Source organism: Hylobates moloch, unplaced genomic scaffold, assembly GCF_009828535.3.
Source record: "Hylobates moloch isolate HMO894 unplaced genomic scaffold, HMol_V3 SCAFFOLD_426, whole genome shotgun sequence".
NCBI lineage: Eukaryota > Metazoa > Chordata > Mammalia > Primates > Hylobatidae > Hylobates > Hylobates moloch.
Genome location: NW_026652701.1, coordinates 1,241 through 26,746, shown reverse-complemented (window position 1 = coordinate 26,746; position 25,506 = coordinate 1,241). Strand labels below are relative to the sequence as shown.

Here is a 25,506-nt window from a genome sequence, read left to right as displayed (position 1 = left end):
AGAAATGGAATCAATCTAGGAAACACTATTCCCATCCTAAGAAGGGGAACCATCATATCTGTACACAGCCCGGCAGTCATATGATAGGAAAGGGAGAGGTTTAATCAGTATTTTGGTGGTGATGCTGACAAAAGTGACATAATGGTGATGATGGTGATTATGGAAGTAAGACCTTGAGTTGCCACAGGGATAGGGCAGCCAGGCTGCAGCCAAGACTAAGGCTGTCACAAGGAAACCATCCCAGGAGGGACACTTACTGAGTGGCTCATTCAGAGATGGCAGGGTGTCAACACGGTGGAAGGAGAGGCAAAGTCAGTGTCAAAACTCAGAGTTAAGTGTCTAGAGGTGACATGGTGAGGAGGAATGACATTGAGTCCGAAGCAAACATACCGTTAGTCGGATGCTTTGCAAACGAAACAGAAAATCGTTTTACGGCCGGGACAAACAAGAGCTCTGGGGAGAAAAGACATCATGGGGATTATACCCACCCTTGTCCCCACCCTCTGCTCTGGAGTTTGCCTACAAGATAGTCTGTTCTTTTTTATTATTTTTTATTTTTTATTTTTTGAGACAGAGTCTCGCTGTGTCGCCCAGGCTGGAGTGCAGTGGCACAATCTCGGCTCACTGCAAGCTCCACCTCCCAGGTTCACGGACTGCAAGCTCCACCTCCCGGGTTCACACCATTCTCCTGCCTAAGCCTCCCCAGGAGCTGGGACTACAGGTGCCTGCCAATTTTTTGTAGTTTTAGTAGAGACGGGGTTTCACCGTGTTAGCCAGAATGGTGTTGATCTCCTGACATTGTGATCCGTCCGCCTTGGCCTACCAAAGTGCTGGGATTACAGGCGTCAACCACCGGGCCTCGCCAGATATTCTGTTCTTTAAAGTTAGTTATCTGACCTGCGCTCCTCCCCATCCCTTGGATTTCTAACATATGTCAATCTCTTTTCCTTTGGTAAATCTCTTAGGAATCTATGTGTCATCTCTACCACAATGCACCCCTACAATCAACCCTAATTTTACCACTATATCCTCTTTCTGGTCATTTGGAAATAAAATCTTCACAGAAATATTCATCCCTTCCCCCAGTCTCTTTCCGTATTATCTTTTCTGCCTTAGCTGAGTAACATTCCCTTCCCTAAACCCAATTTGCTGGATTTTAATTGAGGTTCCACTACATTCTTCCCAACCATGCATCATCCTCGTTGGTCCTTACCCCTACAGGCCAGAATCCAGGAAAGAGTACAAACTGATGCAGCAGGACTGTACGTGGGAGATTATGAAGGGATAAGCATAAATACATAGTATTTTTATCGCAAGAGGGAATGCAAATAGAGGGGTGAAAGGGGGACTAGTTAATTCTCCCATATATTACTGATGAAGAAAACTTGTTATAAGGCCAGTGTCATCCCTTTTTTTTTTTTTTTTTTTTTTTGAGACTGAGTCTCGCTCTGTCACCCAGGCTGGAGAGTGCAGTGGCACAATCTCAGCTCACTGCAGCCTCCACCTCCTGGGTTCAAGCGATTCTGCTGCCTCAGCCTTCCAAGTAGCTGGGATTACAGGTGCACGCCAGCAGGCCCAGCTAATTTTTGTAATTTTAGTTGAGACGGGGTTTCACCATGTTGGCCAGGTTGGTCTTAAACTCCTGACCTAGTGATCTGCCCACCTTAGCCTCCCAAAATGCTGGGATTACAGGCGTGAGCCACTGCGCCTGGCAGGCCAGTGTCATCTTAAGCCTGAATAGTTCTTGAGCTATGTCCTTGCTGAGAGACAAGTGAAAAAAGGAGTTATCCCCCAAAACCCACCCACATACCATCTCGGTGCTTCAGACTGGAGGTGGTAGCTTTTTGCCATGGCTGCGGGCATAGTCCTGAAGATTCAGGGCGCTGGAGGAGCCACCCAGCACTGTAGTGCTGAACAGCCCTGTGCACTGTGAGCCTGCAAGGCGGGGAGTGCGTTAGTAGTCACGTAAAGCCACAACTATCACACAGAACTATACACAACTTCACATGATAACATCAAGACACACACACAGCCATTCACAGCCACCACCATGTGGCCATTCCACATAACCACAAATGGCTTTACACTTCCGCATAGTCACAGTGGGCAAGCAAAAGGGGGATTCTTCTGAAGAGCTGCATGGCAGAGACAAGAGTCCACTACAAATGCAGGGTTAGTCATATTAGGGGATTCAAAGCTACTGAAAGGGATAGACTGTGCTCTTCAGATGGCTCTCAGAAATGCTCAGATAATAGGTAGGTCCCTCTAGATTCCCCATAGATTTAACTGGGCACCTCTTACCCTGGATATATAGCTTGAGAAACCCAGAAATCTAGTCCTTGTATATTTGAAAGGAAAAGGCTTTGACTGAAGCTAGAGACTGTATTCTGAACACTCAGCTGGCACCCTTCCAATCCTTCCTAAATTTTTAATCCAACATCCTCTCCCTTCAGGCCTTTTGACCTTTCCCAAGAATGAAAGTATGAGGCTCACAATTTTTTTTTTAAGACAGGGTCTCACTCTGTTGTCCAGGCTGCAGTGCAGTGGCACAATCATAGCTCACTGCAGCCTTGGTCTCCCAGACTAAAGTGATCCTCCCATCTTAGCTTCCCAAGTAGCTGGGGTTGCAAGCACACACCATCATGCCTGGACAATTTTTTTGATTTTCAGTAGAAACAAGGTCTCACTATGTTGCCCAGGTTGGTCTCTAACTGCTGAGCTCAAGTGATCCTCCCACCTTGGCCTCCCATAGTGCTGGGATTATAGGTGTGAGCCACAGCCCCCTGCCTCATTGAACTTTTTAAGCTAGAAGGGACTCATAGATCACCCAGTTCAACTTTCTTATTTTAGAGATGAAGAAACTGAGATCCAAAAGGGACCTCCTTTGCTCAAGGTCACATAGTTTTTTAGAAGCTAAGCTGGACTAGAATTCAGGTCTCCTGACTCTGAGGACCAACTGTATTGTTAGAAAATAAATAACTATTTTTTCAGGAACCAGCACAGTTTCTGAAGTCAAGATGGACACAAATTGAAGGGCATGTGAAGAATCAGTTGATTGTATGTAGAGCATGCCTATTATGTGATGAGCACCCTACTAAGAAGGAATGCAGGAAATAACAAGAAAAAGACATGTTTTTTCGGCTCTCAAAAGTGTATTATCCGGTAAGCCTATGCTGAAAGCCAGTTGCCCACACATATAAATTCAAAGAAAGCAAAGAGAACTCCATTGCCAGTGAGAGGATTAAATAAAATTTGAATAATCTCTGAAGTATGAAATAAATCAGACCAGTCACTCTCCCCAACAGCTGATCTAGAGGAGGGTTAGGACTCCACGGTCCCTTCTCCTACTATAGCCTATAAGGACAGAGTGGTCAAGAAGAAACAAGACTGATACCCAAGTTCTCAGGATTTGCCTCTCTATTTCCAAATCCATCTTAGCCAAGACCCTGGGTTTGGCTTGGGACTTAACATTCCTAGGGGAAATGGATGGTGTGGAAAGGAGTTCAGTTCCCTTGAGGCCACCAAGAAGGGACCATGGTTTCAGGGGTCCCAGGATTTCGGGGTCACCAGAGCAATCAGGAAGTTCAGATGCCTGATGATTCCCACCCTGGAATTCAGGACCTCTCCCCTATACAGCAACTTCCTCCACCTTTCATGTTCAAACAGGCTCTGGAATGAGATTCCAGAGAGTAATAACAGTTGCTAAATATGACTGCTTTTCTGCAGAGAAGCTAAAACTAGCTGGCTCTATCCCAGACCACCCCAAGTTTTGTCCTACATGCACTTCCTCCACTGAATACTTTTCTCGTGCAGTCATGCCAACTCTGTTCTGCCCAGTCCTCAGATCATCTCAGAGGGTGGTCTCTACCTTACCACCACCATCTGCCAACCAGCTGCATGTCCATACTTCTGCCTTGCTCTTCAAAGCATTCCCATGGCCCACTTAACTGGGACAGACACACCTATCCTCTTTTCTAGTCTGTCTGAAACCTATTCTTTACTGGGACTTCTGGGAAGAGAGGTCCATGTCTGTCTTAGATCTACACTTGTTGTTTTGGGTTGTTTTTTTTTTTGAGACAGAGTCTCACTATGTCACCCAGGCTGGAATACAGTGGCGCAGTCTCAGCTCACTGCAACCTCCATCTTCTGGGTTCAACCAATTCTCGTGTCTCAACCTCCCAAGTAGCTGGGATTACAGGCATGCACCAGCATGCTCAGCTCATTTTTGTATTTTTAGTAGAGATGGGGTTTCACTATGTTGGCCAGGCTAGTCTCGGAATTCCTGACCTCAAGTGATCTGTCTTCCTCGGCCTCCCAAAGTGCTGGGATTATAGGCATGAGCCACTGCGCCTGGCCAGATCTACACACTTGTCATTTATTTCTCATGCCCCAAACCATCTTCCTCATTTCAGGAATCTAGAAGGCAACTTATTCTCATAAAATTAGCCTGGAAAGTTACCAAAACCTTTCTCCCCCTTGCTAGTCCAAAAGCTGACCATTTTGGGGCCCAGAAAATGGGTGCCAAGGACAAAGGCAACAGAAAAATTAGAGGCGCTAAATAGAGAGAATAATAGGACAAGATAGAAACAGCCAGGGGACCAAGTCCAGACCCCACACAATCATGTCTGACCTCCAGTTCTAATTACTGGCTCACAAGGCACTGTGCTCAGAGATAGTTCCTCCCAAGGACTGCCCCCCACCCAAAGAATACAATACCCTCTGAGGCTTGGTCCTTCCTGCCGTCTGTGCTCTTAGAAAAAGCTGAATGATGTTCTCTACCCCTTTCCAGGGATCCAAAAATCAAGAGACATTTCCTCAAAGTCCTGAGAGATGCCTCTGCCACTATACCAGTCTCAGACTTGACAATTTCCCAGAAGGAAGGGGAAAAAGTTACAGGATTAGGAGATGATGGAGGAAAGGGCAAGGTGGTAGGAAGGGCAAGAGCGGGGATGTGAAAAACATAGGTTTCAGGGGAAGACATGGCACATTTCTTCAAATGAGGAATACGACATTTATGAGGGTTGCAAGTACCTCTATTTATAGTTCTGTCTCTGATAACTCTGAAGGTTCAGAGTCTCCATGGCCCCTTAAGGTCTGGGCTGGACTGGAGGGACAGATAAGGAATGAGAGGGAAAGCCAGAAAAACGCCCTTTGGCCAGGGAAATGTGGTTGGTATAGAAAACCAAGAGATAAACACCTTTCTGTGATGGAACAATCATCTGAGATCCAAGTTCACATCTAACTATGGCTTCTCCCACTTCATTCTCCCTACCTCCACCTGATGATATTCCACTCACTGGACGGTCCCAAATCCCATGACAAAGGTTTCCCACAATAAAAGTCTGAAGAACAGACAGACAACTTTTCCAACAATAGGTGAGAAATGCTGGCAAAACCATACCTAGGCCACTCTGCTTCATTTCTGTGGGTGGCCGTGAAGATGAAAAGAGCCGGTAGCCACCAGGCCTCGAGGATGAAGTCTCAGAAAGTACCTGCAGAAAAAGGACTCTATATTAATCATTTTGCCACCTCAACCCGAAAGTATAAAACCCAGGTCCTGGATTCCTGTCCCTACAAAGCCAAGCAATGTTAGAAAGTTTGGAAGAACCAAAGGATTTATAGGAGAAGAGGGATGAAAAGGGAACAGAGAATGTACTTTATGGAGGGAACTGTCCGGGGCATCTTTTTATACTAGAAGGCACTTCTATTTTCAAGATGCCTTTCCCCACAGCCCTCCCGTTCCCAATCTGAGTTTGAGAAATCATTATTCAACCCATTCCCAGTTCTCAGCAGAGCAGAGTTTCCTAACTGTATCTATTCCCCCCACCAGACTCAGAAAGCCAATCACAATGACTCAGCCACAAATAAGAGTCTGGCCACCCTCTCTTCTTTCCATGGGAGAGTTGTGGCTACTGCAACCATACTACATTTCTTGTTTGAACCAAGAAGCCCTCCCCTCCAACTATCTCACCCCTAGAAACATGAAACAGAATTCTTACAGTGCCCACAAGGGCTCAATCACAAAACCCCCAAAACACACACATCCCACCCAGATAGCGTCTGAGCCCCTAGATCCCAAAAGGCAAAGACAGAAGGCAAAACAGGAAGGTGAGGTAGGGAGGGACACCTGTGTGCAGGATGCCAGGTGAGTGGTGGACACAGCCCAGGGCTGTAGGTCGATGGCTAGGGAAGGCTGGGGGAGGTCTCCCGACCTCCTGCGGCGCCGTCCCCGCAAGGGGATGAGGTCCAGGTTCCCCGTGCACTGCATGTTCATGACCTGCAATCAGAACGGGTGGAAAGCCGGTCACGGCTCCTTTAAACCCCGTGCTCCCAAAAGCCCCAGTGCCCACAGGGCAGAGCTAGTTATAGGGCTAGAGAGGATGACCAGCTAGGGCATAGCTGCTATAAAGGTCATAAGTTTGATAATCTAAAATAGTCAAAAAGTATGAGATGACAAGAGGAGAAGAAGGGATGGAGGGAAGGATAAGTTGTATGCCTATATTTATAGAGCAAGGAAGATAAACATTAACATTAGTATCATAAGGCTTTGTGACCAAGGAGCAGAGAGATGATTTTCTTGCAAAGCTGAGGAAAATATCCTGGACAACCATCACCCTGGATAAGCCAGGGTCTAAGCAGCACTAGTAATTGAAAAGAAGGAATGTGATTACAATAGGAAGCTTCCTATAGGCCTGAAAGAAAGAAGTCAATCTTATCAAGTCTGAGAGATGATACACAGAGAGCTTTCCTTTACCTGTGCCTTGTTTTTTTTAATGTTTTAATTTTTAAAAATTTTTTGTACAGACAGGATCTTGCCACGTTGCCCAGGCTGGTTTTGAACTCCTGGCCTCAAATGATTCTCCCACTTAGGCCTCCCAAAGTGTTGGGATTACAGGTGTGATCCATCACACCCAGCTGCCTACGTCTCATGACTGCATAAACCAGAAAAAAATGGTTGGGGGGTGGGGGACGCGGTTCAAGCACAACAGCACCAGGAGAGACTAGCAGACCATGTGAATAGGAAAGACATTTGGAGGAGCGGTTTATTGATGGAAGATTATGTATCATTCTATCCATGTGATCTATTGCATATGAGTATAAAGGGTAATAGAGTACTAGGGATACCAACTTACACCTACACCTCAAAGAGAAAATAATGTATATCCTACCTAAAGAAACTCTGCATATTACCAATGTCAATTTCACCTTAAAATAATCAAGTAAAGGATGAATCAAAAGAAGAGACTGCAGTTCGTCTTTTCAGCTTTCTCCAAAATCTGAATTGCAAACCTTTTGCTGAACCTAGGTCAGCCCGTTATAGATTCTTCTGATATATCCCTAAAATGGAAAAATCAATTCCTCTAAGATAGAGACCTGGCACCGAGCCAGGGTGAACAGAGTCATTAGGACAGAGCAGAATCTAAGTCAGACAGTCAAAGTCTCTGAGACAGGGATAAATTGTGCTGTCAAAATGAATGTAAGTGATACAGAAGGAGCTAGATAGGGGGGGAAAAAAGGATATAATTGGGCCAAAGACAGAAATAGTTTTTCCAGGAAAAAGACCAAAACAAAAACCTCAGATGGTTAGCTGGACACAATATGAGATTAATAACACTTACTTCCTTTAGGCTAGAGAGCTAGAACCAGAACTAGAGACAAACTCCAAGAATAGCAGAATATAGGCCCATGCTGATAAAGATCCTCACCAGAACAAGAGGAAGACAGAGCTCTTGACTGACCCACTTTCTGGAATGACAGTACAGATAAAGTGCCAGGTATTTGCTCCTATCTGAGCTATAATTTTTACCCAAGGTGACCAAAAGCTGCAGAGGGCTGGACCTTTAATATCAATTGTCTGGTTATTATATTACTGCTTATTGAGCATCTATAAAGTGGATACTACTCACATTTTAGAGGTGAAAAAAAATTGAGGCTTAGAGAAGTTAAGGCCAGAGAAATGTAGAGAAGTTACCCAGCCAAAGTCCCACAACTTCCAAGTATTAGACTGGGATTTTCGTCCAGAGTTCAAGCTGTTTCTACTAGATTTCCTTTTAAAGAACTACTTTTCAAATTCATCCAGAGGCCTCCTCCTTAATCTTATCTCTTTAAACCCTTATCTCTCAGGCATCCCTCAATGGCAACTCTTTAATCTGAGAAGTAGCAACCAGGTTAAAGAAGCTCTATTGGGAGACCAGCTGTGAAAGAGAGATTAAGTAAAACATATCAATCAGAGCAGGAGGACTCTGCTTCAAGTCCCAAGAGTCCCCCCAAGGGGATCTAGAGGATCTGTGGATATAGTCCTATGAGCACTGCCACCCCTTCATTTTTTCCCATGGCCCTCTCATTACCTCCATGGAACCAGCTTTTCGGTTACGAATGAGGGGTGATCTCCTCGGGAGGCCAGGGCCCTCAGGAGGCTGGGGTGAAGTCTGCAATGCCTGGTCTGGCTCATCTGATGCCTTTCCTGGACACAGGTTCTCCATACTGCCTTGGTTGGTTTTCATCTCCTCATTCTATACAATAAAAGGCAGATAAGAGAGGTGTTAATGGCCTCCAAGCTCCTAATCCCAGACTACCCAGCCCTTTTACTTCTCCCTGTACCTTTTCCCACCACTTGGTTCCTAAGTCCTTCGGTCCCAAATCCCAGCACTCTGACCCACCTCAGAAGAGGCTGGACGGAATCCACAGCCAGCTGGGGCACTGCCTTCTTCCTCAACACCTTTCACTCCAGGGCTGAAGTGTAGCTCCACATGGAACCGTTCCTCTGATAAGGGATCCTATGGAGCATAACCACAAGAGGGGGAAGTTGGGAGAAGCTGGATATTGTGGTGGAAGTAGAGAGGAACTCAAGAGGATTCATCCTCCCGGGAATTCAGGGTCTTGTCCCACTCCGGGGCTGACCTGTTACAGCTTCCTTTCAACTATATATTGTCTCTTACAGGATCCTCATTCCCTCATCTCTACCATTTGTGATTTCGCCATTGCACATGACTTTTGAACTTCCAGCTTTACAACCCTTCCCATCACCTTCCACAATAACTCAGCTTGGCTATGGTGCATATAGCAGAACATTTAAAGACATCTTGTGGGCCGGGAGCAGTGGCTCACACCTGTAATCCTAGCACCTTGGGAGGCTGGGGCAGGCAGATCACTTGAGTCCAGGAGTTTGACAGCACCCTGGGCAACATGTTGAGACCCTATCTCTACAAAAAATTAGCTGGGCATGGTGGCACATGTCTGTCATCCCAGCTACTCAGGAGGCTGATGTGAGAGGATCACTTGAGCCCAGGAGGCAGAGGTTACGAGGCTGCAGTGAGCTCAGAGTGTAGCACCGCACTCCAGCATGGGTGACAGAGTGAGACCTTGTCTCAAAAAAAAAAAAAAAAGTATAATTGTGGAGCCGTATGCAGAAGGTATATGTATAACCATGTTTGAGGAAATAAGACTCATAACATTGTCCCAAATTCCATACTCTTCCTAACGCCAGAGCTGTGTTCTAGGTTATCTCTCTGGCTCAACAACATCCCAGAACATATTTTCCGTTCCAGTAGGAACCTCCTGGATGCTCTGTGTCATGCTGTGCCTAAGTGCCACACCTAGCTGGATTCTCCAAATTATAAGGATAAGCAAGTTTTTTTTTTTTTTTTTAATAGAAGTCAAAAGAAGGGGCCTTCCTTTCATCCCCCACCTGCTAGCTCCTCACCTGTGTGTTGTCCTCATAAAGCATAATGACAATCTGGGTCATGTAGTTAAGCTCTGAGATGGCACTAAGATAATCCAAAGCTCGCTGCCATTGTGCATCCTGGGTCTCCTACCAAATGCAAAAAGAGGTAAGCCATTGCTTAAGGAAACGGGAGCCAGAGAATGAGCAGGGAGCCAATGAGAATGGAGAAAGCTTTCATTTAAAAAGCATGAGGAGAAGAGTAAAAGAATGCTGGGAAAAAGCTGTTCACAGGCTAAAGAAGAAGGAAGATCCTTACATCAAGAAGTCCTCCATAACGGAAGACACTGAGCAGGGAGTGGACGTGGCTCTCACTGGTGAAATAGAGACGCGTTCGAACGTGGCGACCTGGGGAGAGCACGCCTCGGGAGTACCTGAGATAACAGCTAAATCACTCACACAGTCAGTTAACCCTGTTCCCACCCTTCTGCAAACTCCCTCCTCCCACCTCAAAGACTTCTCTCCTTTCCATCCCAAAATGTTGTCTATTCTTGGTTCCCCAGGCTGTCCCAGCTTTGATTCCCCCAAGGCTCCCTGACATGCCCCTCCCTCCATCCAACACCCCTCCCAGCCCTCCCTCACAGGGGATGCAGCTTGTTGACAGACTCATCCTCGTGGGTTCTCTGCAGGTCAAGTAGTATCTTCCCCAACAGTGGAAGACAGAAGCCCACAGCAATTTCCAGTTTCTCCTCCCGACTGATCCCGTACTCCTAGGGGCCACAAGCCAGGAATAAATACCTCAATAAATCTTGTTTTCTCATGCCTCATATTCCCAGGACCAAGATCATGCCTGTCTTCACCTCACGTCTAGGGCTTCTTTCATATCCACTACATTCCCCCTCTTCCAGGTGTCTCCTGAATTAGCCTCCTGTACTTACCAAGAGCCAGAGCGGACCCTGAGAAATGTAGCAACTCAACTTATTCCTTCTCTAAGTTGCTTTCCTCTAGTCCCAAATCACCCTTCCTTTCCACCTTTTCTCTCTTTCCTTCCCAACACCCTCATCCCCAGGCTAGGTCCCTTGTACAAGACACACCTGAGGAATGACCACATCAGCCAGTGCCTTAGAGAGACAGAGCAACTCTGCTGTGCCTTGAAGTCCCAGACTCCCATTGTGCTGCACATCATACTTGACACAGTCATAGATGTCAGGGATCTTACTGATATCATAGCGCCCACTCTTCTGTCGAAAGTCATGCTCCAGCTTGCTCCAACGCTGTAGCATCAGCTCTAGTGTCTCACTGTGGTAGAGTTGCAGGTCTGGAAGAAAGGCAGAAATCAGATAACAATCAAAGATTTTACCTCCAACAAAAGACTCTGACGACTCTGAAGTACAGCCAGAGGGAGGAGGAGGCCTGGTCTCTGACATTTAGGAGATGACACAAGAATGCCTGAGAAACCCATCCATACCTGAGACCTTGAAGGGAAGATAGTAGTATTCATACCCACCTATAGACCTGGGGTCCTGCATTCGTTCCTGGATCTGGTGGGTGAGGTTTTCAATCAGGGCAAATACCTGATCACAGACCTTCACAGGATTCTGGATGATAGTCACGGAGTTGAGCAGGGAAGTACTTCTGGTGGGAGCCAGCTATGAAGAATAGAGAGAAGAAAAGCAAGATAGGCTCAGCACTAATTGCCCACATTCCTGTGAGTTTATTACACACAGACTACCCACAATACAGATCTGTATGTTGGTTCACTCCAGTGAGCATTCTTAGGTTACTGGGCATACTAGCAGTTCTAGGCCTTCAGGTAAGGGCACTGCTCTAGCATATAGTCATCTAAGAGGGATTGATTTTAAGAGTCCAGAGAAAATAAAACAGACCTAAGTTCTTTTCTTGAGGGCTCTAGAATACACATAGAAAATACTGGAGAATAAAGATTAAACCAAAACCCCTCAAAATCTCCACAGAATGTTTTCATGAGTAGAGATCACAGATAACATTATCTTCTTCTTCTAAACAAGATGCTAGCCTGAGCCTAGAGTAGAAATGCTGCCTCAGAACTGGGTTCCGACTCAGACTTGTAGGACAGTAACAGTCAATGAGAAATGGGGAGGGAGAATCAAGATTGTGGCTGAAAATGCACAATTCTATTTAGGTCCTCCCAAGTTTCATTCTTGCTCGCAAAAGAAGGCAAGGCAGAAAAGGAAAGCTGCCTTAGCTTTTTTGAGTTTGACAGTGAGCAATGGATTGGGAAATGAAGGAGCAAGTTCCTATTCCTTATCAAGTCCTACTCAGAGAACACAGAAAATCCTATGGGCTCATAGCAATGTGCTTAGCTGCTTAACTCATTTAAGAACCAATCAGAAATGTTACACAACAATGAAAATATATGTAATGCTACTGAACTGTAAACTTAAAAATGGTTAAAGTGGTACCATAATTTTAAAGTTTTAAACATTTTTTTAAAAGAACATATCAGAAATGAGGAGTGGGAAGAGTAGAAAACCACTGCCTGGTCAATTGTGGCCTAGATATGCAGGAAAAAGAATGACCATATTGGGTAATGGCATATAGTGGGATTAATACTATAAAGCAATGTAACGGCCTGGGCATTGGAGTTAGACTCCTTGGGTTTGTATTAGCTGGATGACATGAGGAAAATTGCTTAGATTCTTCTGAGCCTAGGTTTCCTCATCTGTAAAATGGGAGGAAAGTCCTTGTGGTCTGCAGTCCTCGTAGTGCTTTAAAGGTGACCATCAATTCTTTGTCTTCCTTCCCTTCCCTTAATTCTGGCTGGCCCTGTAACTGTTTAACCAATAAAAAATAACAAAGTTATGTTGTGCTAATTCTGGGCCTACACTTTAAGAAAGCTTCTAAGCTTCTGCTTTTGAATATCCCTAAAGCTACCATTTAATACATCCAGCTATCACGCTACAAAAACCATATGAAGAACCATGTGGAGAAAAGAGGCACTGAGATTACGGGGAGAGCATGAAGAGGGAGAGAGCCAGCCATCCCACAGTCCCAGCTGAACTTCCACATGGTTCCAGCTCCAGTCAGTATCTGACTGCAATTTCAGGAGAGACTCCAAGCAAGATCAGATGAGCCCAGAACTGTGAGAGATAATAAAATGGTTGTTGCTTCAGGTTACTATGTTTTGCGGTAGTTTATTATGCAACAATGGATAACGGAAACGTTCTTTTGTTCAGGATCCTTGGGATCAGAGCTGTGCTTTGGAACTGAGAATCTGTGGGACTTTAGAAGTTAATACCGTACATATGCCATATGTATATAATACCTCCATCAGGGCCCATGGCATAACCAAACACATTAATATTTCTGCCATAAAATGCATGACTATTTACACTAAGTGGGAAAACTAAGGATTATAAAAGTCTTATGACAGTTCGTGTCAGGTTTAGCTGCCAAATGAATCTCAATGTCAAGAAAAAAATCTTTTTAATTTTCAAAATCATGCATAAAAGATTGTGGACCTGTACTTATCTCAAAGGGTTGCTGTAAGGATTAAATAATATATGTGTAAAACAACTAAAACAGTGCCTGGCATGCAGTAAATACTGTTATTATTGATCCCTACTATTTAGAATTCTAGGAATTGGGGATCCAGGCTATTTTAGAGCCTGACCTGATCGTAGTCCTCAGGGCCAAAGGGCGCATCCTGCTATAGAATATGGTGCAGCCGAGCCTTCACCCGGTGCTGGCAGCTGCTCAAAGAATCCCCATCGCTGTCCAGTAGCCCATTCATGTTGGCACTCTTCACCATTTGTACCAAAATGGGTGTCAGCTCCCCTTCTAGAGCCAGAAGGCCCTAAAGAGAAAGCACAAGGTCTATTTGTTTCCCTTGCAGGTTAGCATCCCTAGGCCTAGGTGGTCCCAGGGATTGAATGGAAGCTGGTTGAAGAGATGGGGCCTACCCCCACTAATTATTGTCAGCTCATTCTCGGTAGTACAGAATGGGTCCAATACATGCAGAAACTTCTCTGAGTTGGCCGACAAGCACCCTGAGATGCTCCAGCTGGTTCTCCAAACTCTCTGCTTCTCTACCTAATGGAAACTGGGACTATTAGAACTGTAGTATGCACCTTGGCGAAGGCAGCAGCAGTCATCTGAACACGACCCTCATCAGAGGCATAGATCTTGAGATCGTGGCGGAAAGTGCTATGGAGACGAAGCAGCCCACAACCAGGGAAGCCAGCATAGTCGCCTGGGGACAAAGTGGGGGACCAGGAATGGACTGCTATAAATACTTGTGGAAGAAAAAATGTTCATTTCCCCACTGTCTCTGTCCCTTCATTTTCCCCAACTTACTCTCTAATCATTTTATCCCGGCCCTGCTATGTGTTCACTCCCCAAAACACTCACCCTGTCCTCCAGGGTACATGCAGCGAAAAGCTCGCCCCAGCTCCTCAGCCTGAACACGGCCAGCAGGAGTCAGTTCTCCACCCCATTTCAGTACCAGCAACAGAGATGGGGCCAGAGTTTCCCTCTGTGGATCTGAAGGAATAAGGGGCAGTGAATGGTCTAGATCTAAGAAAAATAGTGGGAACATCTAAATGTTAGCTCTTCTGAGGAGACGAGAGAGGTAATTGGGGGTAAAGGTCATCTATAGACTCAAGTAAAAGAGATCTGGTGGGGAAAGAAGATGGACAAAAAAAATAAAAAGAACACAAGATCTGAGAGGTAGTGGTAAGGGGGACTACATCTTACCTTGCCCCTCATTAGAAGCTTTTACTCCATGAGGGTAGTAAGTCAATTGTACCTTCCGGTTTATACCTGAGAAGTGACCATACCTGCAGGATAAAGTCACAATTTATTTTCTGTTCCAGCACCCCAGTTCTCACTGTTATTGGCTCCCTTTTGCTATCCCCTTTCTCACATCTCCAATACAGACTTCAGCTGCTCTAGTTTTCCAGTCTTCTCCTCGATCTCACCACCTGGTTCTTTCTCCAGTTCAGCCAACAACAGCCTTGTGATATCCAGCACCTCCTAGAGGAAATAATAAGGTATCCATGCAGAAGGCCAAGTCCTAGACGGTTACCTTTCCATCCTAGTCTTTTATCAAGACTCCCAGTGCCGTATCCTCTATCTCTCTCATAGCACTGCTCCTCCTGGCCAGATTCACTACCTTACCTGGAGCTGCTCAGGTCGCTTGAGTTTTAATTTCCCTGTCTTGTAGCCACCATGTTTTTCAAACAGAGCAAAAAACCTGAAGAAGTAATGAGACGCTTCAGTGTGGGATGAGACAGTCAAAGCCTCCAGGACTTGCCCCCCATGCAGTCTTCCTCACGAAAACCTATTTGTGTAAATTAGGACACTCTTCCGACCTTGGGTGTTTCACTTCCATCTTCATCTTCTGCTTGGGAGTACGATCCCCATGACGAATAATTGCAATGACACAACGAAGTTCCATCTTAAGATCATAAATGTTATCAGAGCCTCTCCCACACCCCCATCCCACCTTCACATTACTTCACACGTCAAAAAACAGAGGGGCTGAGCAGGGCTCAGGCCTGTGATCTCAGCACTTTGGGAGGCTGAGGTGGGAGGATCACTTAGGCCCAGGAGAAACATAAGGTGAGCATGAGCAACATAGGGTGAGTCTGTCTCTATAAAAAAAGTTAAAAGAAAAAAAATTATCCAGGCATGGTGGCACACGCCTGTGGTCCCAGCTACTTGGGAGGCTGAGGTGGGAGATCACTTGAGCCCAGGAGATAGAGGCTACAGTGAACCATGAGTGCACCACCGCACCCCAGCCTGGGAGACAGAGCCAGATCCTGTCGCAAAAAAAAAAAAAAAAAAAAGAAAGAAAAAGAAAAAGAAAAGGGAACTGAGATTAGGAAGCGGGGCATGGTGGCTCATGCCTGTAATCCCAGCTCTTTGGAAGGCCGAGGCGGGTGGATCACTTGAGGTCAGGAGTTCAAGATCAGATGGTGAAACCCCATCTCTACTAAAAACACAAAAATTAGCCAGATGTGCTCACCTGAACCCAAGAGGTGGAGGTTGCTGTGGGCCAAGATCATGCCACTGCACTCCAGCCTGGGCAACAGAGCTAGACTCTGTCTCAAAAACAAAAAAACAAAACAAAACAAAACAAAAACGGGGGGGAAATATAAGTGGAGTTAAGAAGACTGTGTATAAGAGGCCCAGGCTCTGTTAGTCAGATAGTGTGGGGTCAGGAAGTAACCATTAGTCTGGCTTAAGGAATCCCATAGGTCTTAAGTAGGTTACTCCAGATTTTTTACTTTTGCTTACATAGTGCCAGATGTGGTGGGAACAATGGGAATGTCCTCAGCCTCCGTGGGGATGGACCATGGAATCTGGAACTGTGGGGCAAGCTCTCGCATTATGGTGTTCCTAGAAAGAGAAACAAAGAAACCATGTAAAAATGAATAAACCAGAACTACTCATACGAATGAAGCTCACAAAAACAAGCAGGCTGCAGGCAGAAGAATACATTAATATAAAGTCTAAAAACATACAAATACCCATATATATGTAGTAAAAATATAAATAAATACATGGGAATGAGGAACACCAAATTATGGATTGCGGTTGCCTCTGGGGATGGGGAGGGGATGTTACTAGGGAGGAGTACATAGGGGCTTCAATTATATATATATATATACACACACACACATACACATATATATATGCATGTACATACACACACGTATGTGTACACACAGTTTGTGTATATAGATACACACATGTATGCGTATATATACACAAGTGTATATAGATACACATAAGTGTATATATACATATATGTACATATATACACGAATATACATATATGTGTACGTGTGTGTGTGTGTGTGTGTGTGTGTGTGTGTGTGTGTGTATATATATTTTTTTTTTTTGAGATAGAGTTTCGCTCTTGTTGCCCAGGCTGGAATACAATGGCATGATCTCAGCTCACTGCAACCTCCACCCCCTGGGATCAAGTGATTCTACTGCCTCAGCCTCCCGAGCATCTGAGATTATAGGGGCTCAGCACCATGGCTGACTAAATTTTGGGTTTTTTGGGGGTTTTTTTTTGAGATGGAGTCTCACTCTTGTCACCCAGGCTGGAGTGCAGTGGCATGATCTCGGCTCACTGCAATCTCTGCCTCCCGGGCTCAAGTGATTCTCCTGTCTCAGCCTCCCAAGTAGCTGGGATTACAGGCGCCCACCAATATACCTGGCTAATTTTTTTTTGTATTTTTAGTAGAGATGGGGTTTCACCATGTTGGCCAGGCTGGTCTTGAAGTCCTGACCTCAGGTGATCCACACACCCTGGCCTCCCAAAGTGCTGGGATTACAGGCGGAAGCCACTGAGCCTGGCCAATTTTTTGTTATTTGTAGTAGAAACGAGGTTTCACCATGTTGGTCAGGCTGGTCTCAAACTCCTGACCTCAGGTGATCCACCCGCCTCGGCCTCCCAAAGTGCCAGGATTACAGGCATCAGCCACCGCACCCGGCCTATATGCCTAATATTTTATTTCTTAAGCTAGGTGGTGAATACATAGATGCTCACTATAGTCATCATTCCTCATATATTTCTGAATGGTTTATACATTACGTGACAAATTTCTTGGAAAGTCAAGTTGCAGAGCAGTATTATAGTACGACCATATTTAGTAAAATAAATACAGTTTGGATATGGCAGAAAAAGATAAATTGTTTTGTCTAAAACTGTTAACAACAATGGTCTTGAGGGGGGCAGTGTTAGAAAGGCAAGGAGCCTGAGGAGCCCTTTCTTATTTTTATTTTTTTAATTTAATTAACTAATTAATTAATTTTGTATTCATTTATTGGGATGGAGTTTCGCTCTTGTCACCCAAGCTGGAGTGCAATGGTACGATCTCAGCTCACTGCAACTTTCACCTCCTGTGTTCAAGCGATTCTCCTACCACAGCCTCCCTAGTAGCTGGGATTACAGGCATGCGCCACCATGCCTGGCTAATGTTGTATCTTTAGTAGAAACAGGGTTTCACCATGTTGGCCAGGCTGGTCTCTAACTCCTGACCTCAGGTGACCCACCCAGCTCAGCCTCTCAAAGTGCTGAGTTTACAGGCATGAGCCATTGTGCCTGGCCTGCTTTTTTACTTTTATACCATATTTATGATATTTAAAATAAAGCAAAAACTTTCAAATATTCTTCTGTAAGCCCATCCTCCCCAGCACAGACCACTATGTCTCTTACCCCAGAATCTTGGCACAGTCATCATAGTATTTCATGGAGTTCTTGACAAAACTAAAGCCATTGACATCACACACAAAGGAATGACCACTGGCACGAAGAAGGTCAAATCCACAAACTGTTTGCTGCAAGGAAAAGAAGAGAGATGAGAACAAGACAGTTACTTTTCCCGGACCCCTGTTCCTTCCTTTCTCCCTCATTTCACAACCTCCCTAGGCCCTCCTCTACCTTGAATGCTACGCAGACTTTCCTGGCCACCAGCTTTTCCATGGCAGTCAGCATGACCGGATATCGAATCTCTTTCCCCTCACTGTCTCGTTCAACCTTCCCATCCAAAGCTGGAGATTTTCTAGCTTCAGCATGGGCATAATCTGGCCCCACTGTATACACCTGCAGGTACATAGCATCCCTGATATGCCCACAGCTCACCCTGTATATGAGAAGACAATATGAGCACTAGGTCTGTAGACTAGTTTCAGAGTAAAACAACAACAAAAACAAAACAAACAAATCCTGAGCATTAAGGAGACTGACCAACATTTTTCCTACTGAGCCCTACTGAAATATCATTATGAATTTCTCCTCAGGACTCCACTACTGTCAGGTAGTCCTTATTAAAAAATAATTTACCAACCTTATACCATTTTTCTAAGTCAGCCTTGCCCTTGCTCTGATAGTGAAAATGTGTATGTCTGTATCCTCCACTCATTATCTTCACCTGAATTTGAAAGCCAATCACATTCACATCATGTTATTTTCTAGGACCTCCTCCCCATATACTTCCTCCACCTGCTTCCCAAGTACCCCATCCCCACCCACACATTTGTAACCTCTTAAATCCCTATATCCACCATAACCTTGACATCTGTGCCATCTGTTGGCATAAACTCCTCATAGATGTACGACCCCGTCTTTCGGACGCTGCTCTCAGGAGAGTAAACACTGCTTCGGCTGCCAATCTTCAAGAGAAAAAAAGAAGAAAAAACAATGTTGCCTCAGCTCTCTATTCTGTCCCCAAATTCTCCATCTTCCTTCCCCACAACCTCATCCTTGCCCTTTTACCTCTCTGACTCCCCAGATGCTCAAATATCACCCCTACCTTACGAAAGAGACGCTGGCTTCCTCCTCCAGCTGAGCTGGGGTAGTAGATGTAAACATTGTGGTCTTCTGCACTCACTGGCTTCTCCACAAAGGGCTTGGGAAAGACAGCTCCATTGACCTCTACTTGGTCTTCACCTTCTATCAGGTTGCATTCTGAAAGGTGGTTGTGTGGTCATTCCTATGGCCTAAGGTTGTGGAATATTACTAATTCTCATTTCCCCAGGTTTTCATCTCTATAACCCTCAAATTTTTATGACTATATCTTTGTAATAGATGAGGTAAAATCTCTATATAACAGGTCCAAGCCTCTGTCTGAAGACTCATGGTTCTAACCCCACCCATAATCCAATAACCAAAACCCCACATAGGTAGGTGGTATATAGGAGATGTCTAGAAGATGGAAACGTGGCTAAGTCATAGAAAGCAAGGAAAGGCAGGACTAACCCTCCCCCAGGCCAGGTACTCACCCTCAGGCCAGGCAGGATCACGATTGAGCACAGCATATCGAGGCAGATCAATACCCTCTTCCTACAGGATCCGGTACACCTCCCTCCTGTCACCCCCAAATAAAATAGCTGGGAGAGGTGGGAGTAACTAAGGGGAGAGGCTGGGGAGTTCATTTGCACAGGATTAAAAGACACCAGGGCACAAAATTATGGTACAAAAATTAGGCATGTTGGTTTGACTCTGCTCCTCTCAGAGTGGGTTCCCTGAACATGCATGATCCCAAAGCCACCCATCTCACTGGTCAACAGGAAGTTATACCTATCTTGGATGTAATACTGCATGGCCAGATCATTGATAAGAAAGGGGTTTCGAAGCTTGGAGTAAGCAACAGCTTTGTCCAGAGGAAAGCCTGGAATGGAGACAGGAAATAAAGAGACCAAAGGAAGGGAGACAAAGAGAACGAGAAGAGCAAGAGAGATACAAAGACATATTCAAGCTATTAGCTGCCACTGAGCTCCTCTACCTATTCAACCCATCACTTATTCTTCTGCCCAGCTCCCCAAGTCTAGGGTATTTATCAAGAAAAAGTAAAAGAGAAATTATTTTTACAGTCCTTCCAGAGACCCAATTCTGTCAGAGATCCTAAGAGACTTAGAGTTGTCCTGAGGTTAGACTATAGGCTTTAAACTCCCAGCAACTCCTCCAATATGTAGGGAAAGCAAACTCCTTGGCACCATTCTCTAGTGTGTCACCAGTAGCTGATGGCTCTTTACTAAGGAAATAAGACAATAAGAACCTCATTTCCCAAACCAGTATTCCCACCACCATTCCTTCCCATTTTCCTTCACAGACCCCAACCTTTGGAGTGGAAAGAGATGAGGCATGGCAGGATGGCCAGTTTTCCACGGGTTCATTAAGGATTACATCTTCTCCCAGAATGATAACAGTCAGGTAGTCAAATCTGCAGAGTCGCTCTAGGATTTGAGTCATGGGCTTAGACTTGGATTTCTTGGTCATGGCACAGATGCCAACAATGATCTGAGGTTCAGGAGGCTACAGAGAGGAAGTGCTGTCAGAAACTCAAGAAATTCCCACCAATATCACCCCCTTCTGGGAACACTGTCTTATTTTCTTAGGGCACAGAGTTTCTTGCCAGGACTCTGGACTTACGGGACAAAGGGTACGTCCTAACTTTGATTGAGGTTGGGGCACAGCTAGGGATTCCAACTGCCTACAGAATAGGGGCCTTTCCACAGTAGGAAATATGTGCTCAAGCAGGAGAGCTAGAGAACCAACAACCATGAGACAACAGGAAGATCCCAAGGGCAGGGGTTTCTTTTTTCTTGGAGATGGAGTCTCACTCTGTCGCCCAGGCTGGAGTGCAGTGGCACGATTTCTGCTCACTGCAACCTCCAACTCCTGGGCTCAAGCGATTCTCCTGCCTAGGCCTCCCGAGTAGCTGGGATTATAGGCGCCCACGACCACACCCAGCTAATTTTTGTATTTTTAGTAGAGACAGGGTTTCACCATGTTGGACAGGCTGGTTTCGAACTCCTGACCTCAAATCATCCGGCCGCCTTGGCCTCCCAAAGTGCTGGGATTACCCACGCCTGGCCAGGCAGGGGTTTCTAAGAGAGGCAACCTAACCAATCTCTACCGCCCCTCCCCTAAACCAGGATAGGGCCTGTTTATGACAGGGAGTCTATGCATTTGGAAAGAACAAAGAGGTATCTCTAACCAATAGAATCTTAACTCTCTAGGACAGAGGCTCCAACCCCAAGTTACATCATTTTCCCCATTCTTACCACTTCATCCTCCTCATCCTCAAGGAGCTCGTTGTCACTCTCTTCTGGCCTCATGCCTGTTCCACGGGTGCCCAGCCCCTCATCTCCAGCTCCAAGGAAGAAGTGGGCCGTGGTACTCTCACCCTCACTGGCCGTCAATGACCACATCCCTGCCGGAACACCCACTCATCCCGCTCTGCAGAGGGGGGTACCCCATCAGCTCAGAACCCAAGCCCCGTGGCAGTGGGTGGGGATGGGGATGGAGATGAAAAGCATAAGAGGGAACTATAAGGGGAAACAAAACAAAGCTATAGGAAGAAGGATCAACAAGAAAGGAGGCATATGGGCTATGACTTGAGATGCTAAAAGAGCCATAAAAGAAAAGCAAGGTATCCCTTTTCCTCCCTGCTCACCCCACTCCAACCAATAAATTAGTAAGAGGATCAGATAATCAGCCCTTACAATGCCGGCATGTCCCTGATTTGGCCAGCAAGAAACATTAACTTCAGGCAGCAAATGGGAAAGGCAGGTCCTCAAGGAAGGCTACTGTTGAGTCCTACCAGAAGAGAAGGTTAGAGTGACATTTCAAACTTTGGACTCACTTCACAATGTTCCTAGCCCTTTTCCACCTCCTCACAGTAGTGTTGAATTCAGTAATTTAATTCAAAGGCAGAGGAATGAGAGAGCTCAGCTGACTTTCCCCTTAAACCTCATCTTCATTCTTCCCAAAGATTAACTCAAAAAATATTTATTGAGGGCACCCTACATTCTAAGCATTATATCAGAACATTAAGGCCAGGCACACTGGCTTACACCTATAATCTCAGTGCTTTGGGAGGCTGAGGAGGGTGGATCACTTGAGTCCAGGAGTTCGAGACCAGCCAGGGCAACATGTCGAAACCCAGTTTCTACAAAAACATACAAAAATTAGGCAGGCATGGTGGTGCATGCCTGTAGTCCCAGCTACTTGGGAGGCTGAGGCAAGAGGATCATTTGAGCCCAGGATGCGGACGTTGCAGTGACCCGAGATCACGCCATTGCACTCCAGCATGGGTGACAGAGTGAGACCCTCTCTCGAACCAAAAATTAAAAAAAAATAAAACCCACATGCTCTCTCCTTCATCTACTCCACCTTAAAAGACAGTTGCCCAGCCAGATGCCATGGTTCATCCCTATAATTCCAGCATTTTGGGAGGCTGAGGCAAGAGGATCGCTTGGGCTTAGGGGTTTGAGACCACCCAGGGCAACATAGCAAGACCTCATCTCTACAAAAAAATTTTAAGGCTGGGTGCAGTGGTTCATGCCTGTAATCCCAGCACTTTCAGGGGCTGAACCAGGATGTCTGCTTGAGCTTCAGAGTTCGAGACCAGCCTGGGCAATATAGGGAGACCTGGCCTTTAGAAAAGCTTTTTCTTAAATTAGCCTTGCATGGTGGCACGTGCCTGTGGTCCCAGCTACTTGGGAGGCTAAGCTGGGAGAATTGTATAAGCCCAAGAGGTCGGGACTGCAGTGAGCCGTGATTGTACCACTGCACTCCAGCCTGGGCGACACAAAAATACCGTTTCAGCCGGGCACGGTGGTTCACGCCTGTAATCCCAGCACTTTGGGAGGCTGAGGCAGGTGGATCAGGAGGTCAGGAGATCGAGACTATCCTGGCTAACATGGTGAAACCCCCGTCTCTACTAAAAATACAAAAAAAAAAACTAGCCGGGCATGGTGGCCGGCTCCTGCAGTCCCAGCTACTCGGGAGGCTGAGGCAGGAGAATGGCGTGAACCCGGGAGGCGGAGCTTGCAGTGAGAGGAGATTGCGCCACTACACTCCAGCCTGGGAGAAGGAGTGAGACTCCATCTCAAAAAAAAAAAAAAAAAAATACTCTGTTTCAAAAGAAAAAAAATTTTTTTTTTTTTTTTTCTTGAGACGGAGTCTCGCTCTGTCGCCCAGGCCGGAGTGCAGTGGCATGACCTCAGCTCACTGCAACCTCCCCCTCTCGGGTTCAAGCAATTCTGCCTCAGCCTCCTGAGTAGCTGGGACCACAGGCACACCCCACCATGCCCGGCCAATTTTTTGTATTTTTTTTTTTTGTAGAGACGGGGTTTCACCATGCTGTCCAGGCTGGTCTCGAGCTCCTGACCTCATGATTCTCTTGCCTTGGCCTACCAAAGTACTGGGATTACAGGCGTGAACCACCATACCTGGCCAAAAAGTTTTTAAAAATTAGCCAGGCATAGTGAGTGGTACACGCCTGTGGTCCCAGCTACTCAATAGACTGAGGCGGAAGGATTGTTTAAGCCCAAGAGGTCAAGGCTGCAGTGAGCTGTGATCGTGCCACTGCACTCCAGCCTGGGTGACAGCAAGACCCTGCCTCAAATAACGATAATTATAATAGTAATAATAATAATAATAATAGAAGACAAATGCCCAAGTTCAGAAAATCTGTTCAGGGAAAGAGGTCTAGTGTGGTTGGGAGGTTGAGAATACAGGCATCCATACAGCAGTCTCCAACCCATTCTCAAACTGAAATCTCAATGTTCTCTCTAGTGTCCCCTGGTACTATAGAACCAGTGCTAGTCTAGGCCAAGGTCCCTCACACCAGGAGCCACAGTGAAAAAAAAAAAAAAAATCCCGGCTATAACTGTACCAGTAAGAATATCTTAAGACTTTAACTTGAACCAGCAGTTCCACTTCTGTGTACACACAAGTAATGTAGTTGTTCTCAACCAGCTGTGATTTTGCTGCACAGGGGACGTTTGGCAGGAGACATTTTTGGTTGTCACATTAGAAAGGTACTATTGGCATCTAGTGAGTAGAGGCCAGGGATACTGCTAAACATTCTAAAATGCATAAGATATCTCCTCACAACCAAGAATTATCCAGCCTTAAATCTCAGTAGTGCTGAGGTGGAGAAACCCTGCTGCAGAGAAATTCTCCTACATAAGAAGACTTTTGTGAGGAACTTCTTAATCTTCTTCATCTCTCTGTTGGTAATGAGAAAAACTGAAAACAGTTCAGAGGTTACACGTAGAATCAATAAATATAATGTCATATATAGAAATGATAGACTAATAGCAATGTAAAAATAAAAGCTATATGTAATAAATGGACAGTTTCCAAATACAAACTGCAGAAATATACCTGCAGTACAATGCTATTGTATAAATACAAATGTTACATATGGTTTACGACTGCATATATAATTAGTAAAAGTATAAAAACAGGGACTGGAAAGAAAGACATCAAATTCATGATAGTGGTTACCTTTGAGAAGAAGGGAGAATGGAACTGAGGATTCAAATGGTACTCCACAACCTTATCTACAGTGTTTATTTCAATTGTAAAAAAGATCTGAAGCAAATACACAAAAGGTTAACATTTGTTCCTATGAACTGTAAGGATATGAATATCTGTTATTATTTTCCAAAAATAAAAATTGAGTCACACATCAGCAATTTTCTCTGGTCTCCAAAAGTTCTCAGAAAGACTGATCAATGACTCTAGTGAAAGCCACAAACTCCTTAAGTAAATGAACTTGTCTTACAAAAATAATATCTTATATATGTAATTAGTCTCATAGATTTTTTTTTTTTTTTTTGAGACGGAGTCTCACTGTCTTCAAGGCTGGAGTGCAGTGGCGCGATCTCTGTTCACTGTAAGCTCCGCCTCCCAGGTTCACACCATTCTCCTGCCTCAGTCTCCTGAGTAGCTGGGACTACAGGGGCCTGCCAACACACCCGGCTAATTTTTTGTATTTTTAGTAGAGATGGAGTTTCACCGTGTTAGCCAGGATGGTCTCGATCTCCTGACCTCGTGATCCACCCGCCTCGGCCTCCCAAAGTGCTGGGATTACAGGCCTGAGCCACCGCGCCCAGCTAGTCTCATAGATTTTGAAAACAGTCTTGAATAATTATTTTCTCTATCTTTATTTTAAACTCTTTCATTACAACTGGGGTTTGCAATTTTGACTAGAAAGTTCTAGCTGACCACCAGGCATGGTGGCTCACACCTGTAATCTCAGCACTTTGGGAGGCCAAGGCAGGCAGATCACTTGAGGTCAGGAGTTCAAGAACAGCCTGGCCAACATGACGAAACCTCGCCTCTACTAAAAATACAAAGAATTAGCCGGGTGGGTTGGCGCACGCCTGTAATCCCAGCTACTCAGGAGGCTGAGGCTGGAGAATCGCTTGAACCCAGGAGATGGAGGTTGCAGTGAGCCGAGATCACGCCACTGCACTCCAGCCTGGGCGACAAGAGTGAAAATCCTGTCTCAAAAAAAAAATAAAAAGAAAGAAAGTTCTAGCGGACTTTT

At 45.4% G+C, this 25,506-nt stretch overlaps 1 protein-coding gene across 1 annotated transcript; it reads right to left on the bottom strand.

The window, feature by feature from the left end:
* Nucleotides 1-316: 316 nt before the first annotated feature.
* LOC116464329 (inositol hexakisphosphate and diphosphoinositol-pentakisphosphate kinase 1-like) lies at nucleotides 317-22,963 on the bottom strand. The gene is given in 29 exon segments (XM_058435031.1): nucleotides 317-453; nucleotides 1,811-1,831; nucleotides 1,834-1,935; nucleotides 5,402-5,492; nucleotides 6,128-6,277; nucleotides 8,349-8,513; nucleotides 8,661-8,777; nucleotides 9,704-9,811; nucleotides 9,981-10,095; nucleotides 10,304-10,431; nucleotides 10,756-10,979; nucleotides 11,169-11,310; nucleotides 13,314-13,496; nucleotides 13,771-13,892; nucleotides 14,051-14,182; nucleotides 14,396-14,478; nucleotides 14,565-14,674; nucleotides 14,819-14,894; nucleotides 15,013-15,098; nucleotides 15,931-16,042; nucleotides 17,874-17,995; nucleotides 18,099-18,260; nucleotides 18,728-18,829; nucleotides 18,970-19,124; nucleotides 19,439-19,524; nucleotides 19,737-19,827; nucleotides 20,277-20,303; nucleotides 20,306-20,471; nucleotides 21,224-22,963. Coding segments are annotated over 29 exon segments (3,447 nt in total). The 5' UTR covers nucleotides 21,371-22,963; the 3' UTR covers nucleotides 317-331.
* Between the last annotated feature and the right edge of the window lie 2,543 nt (nucleotides 22,964-25,506).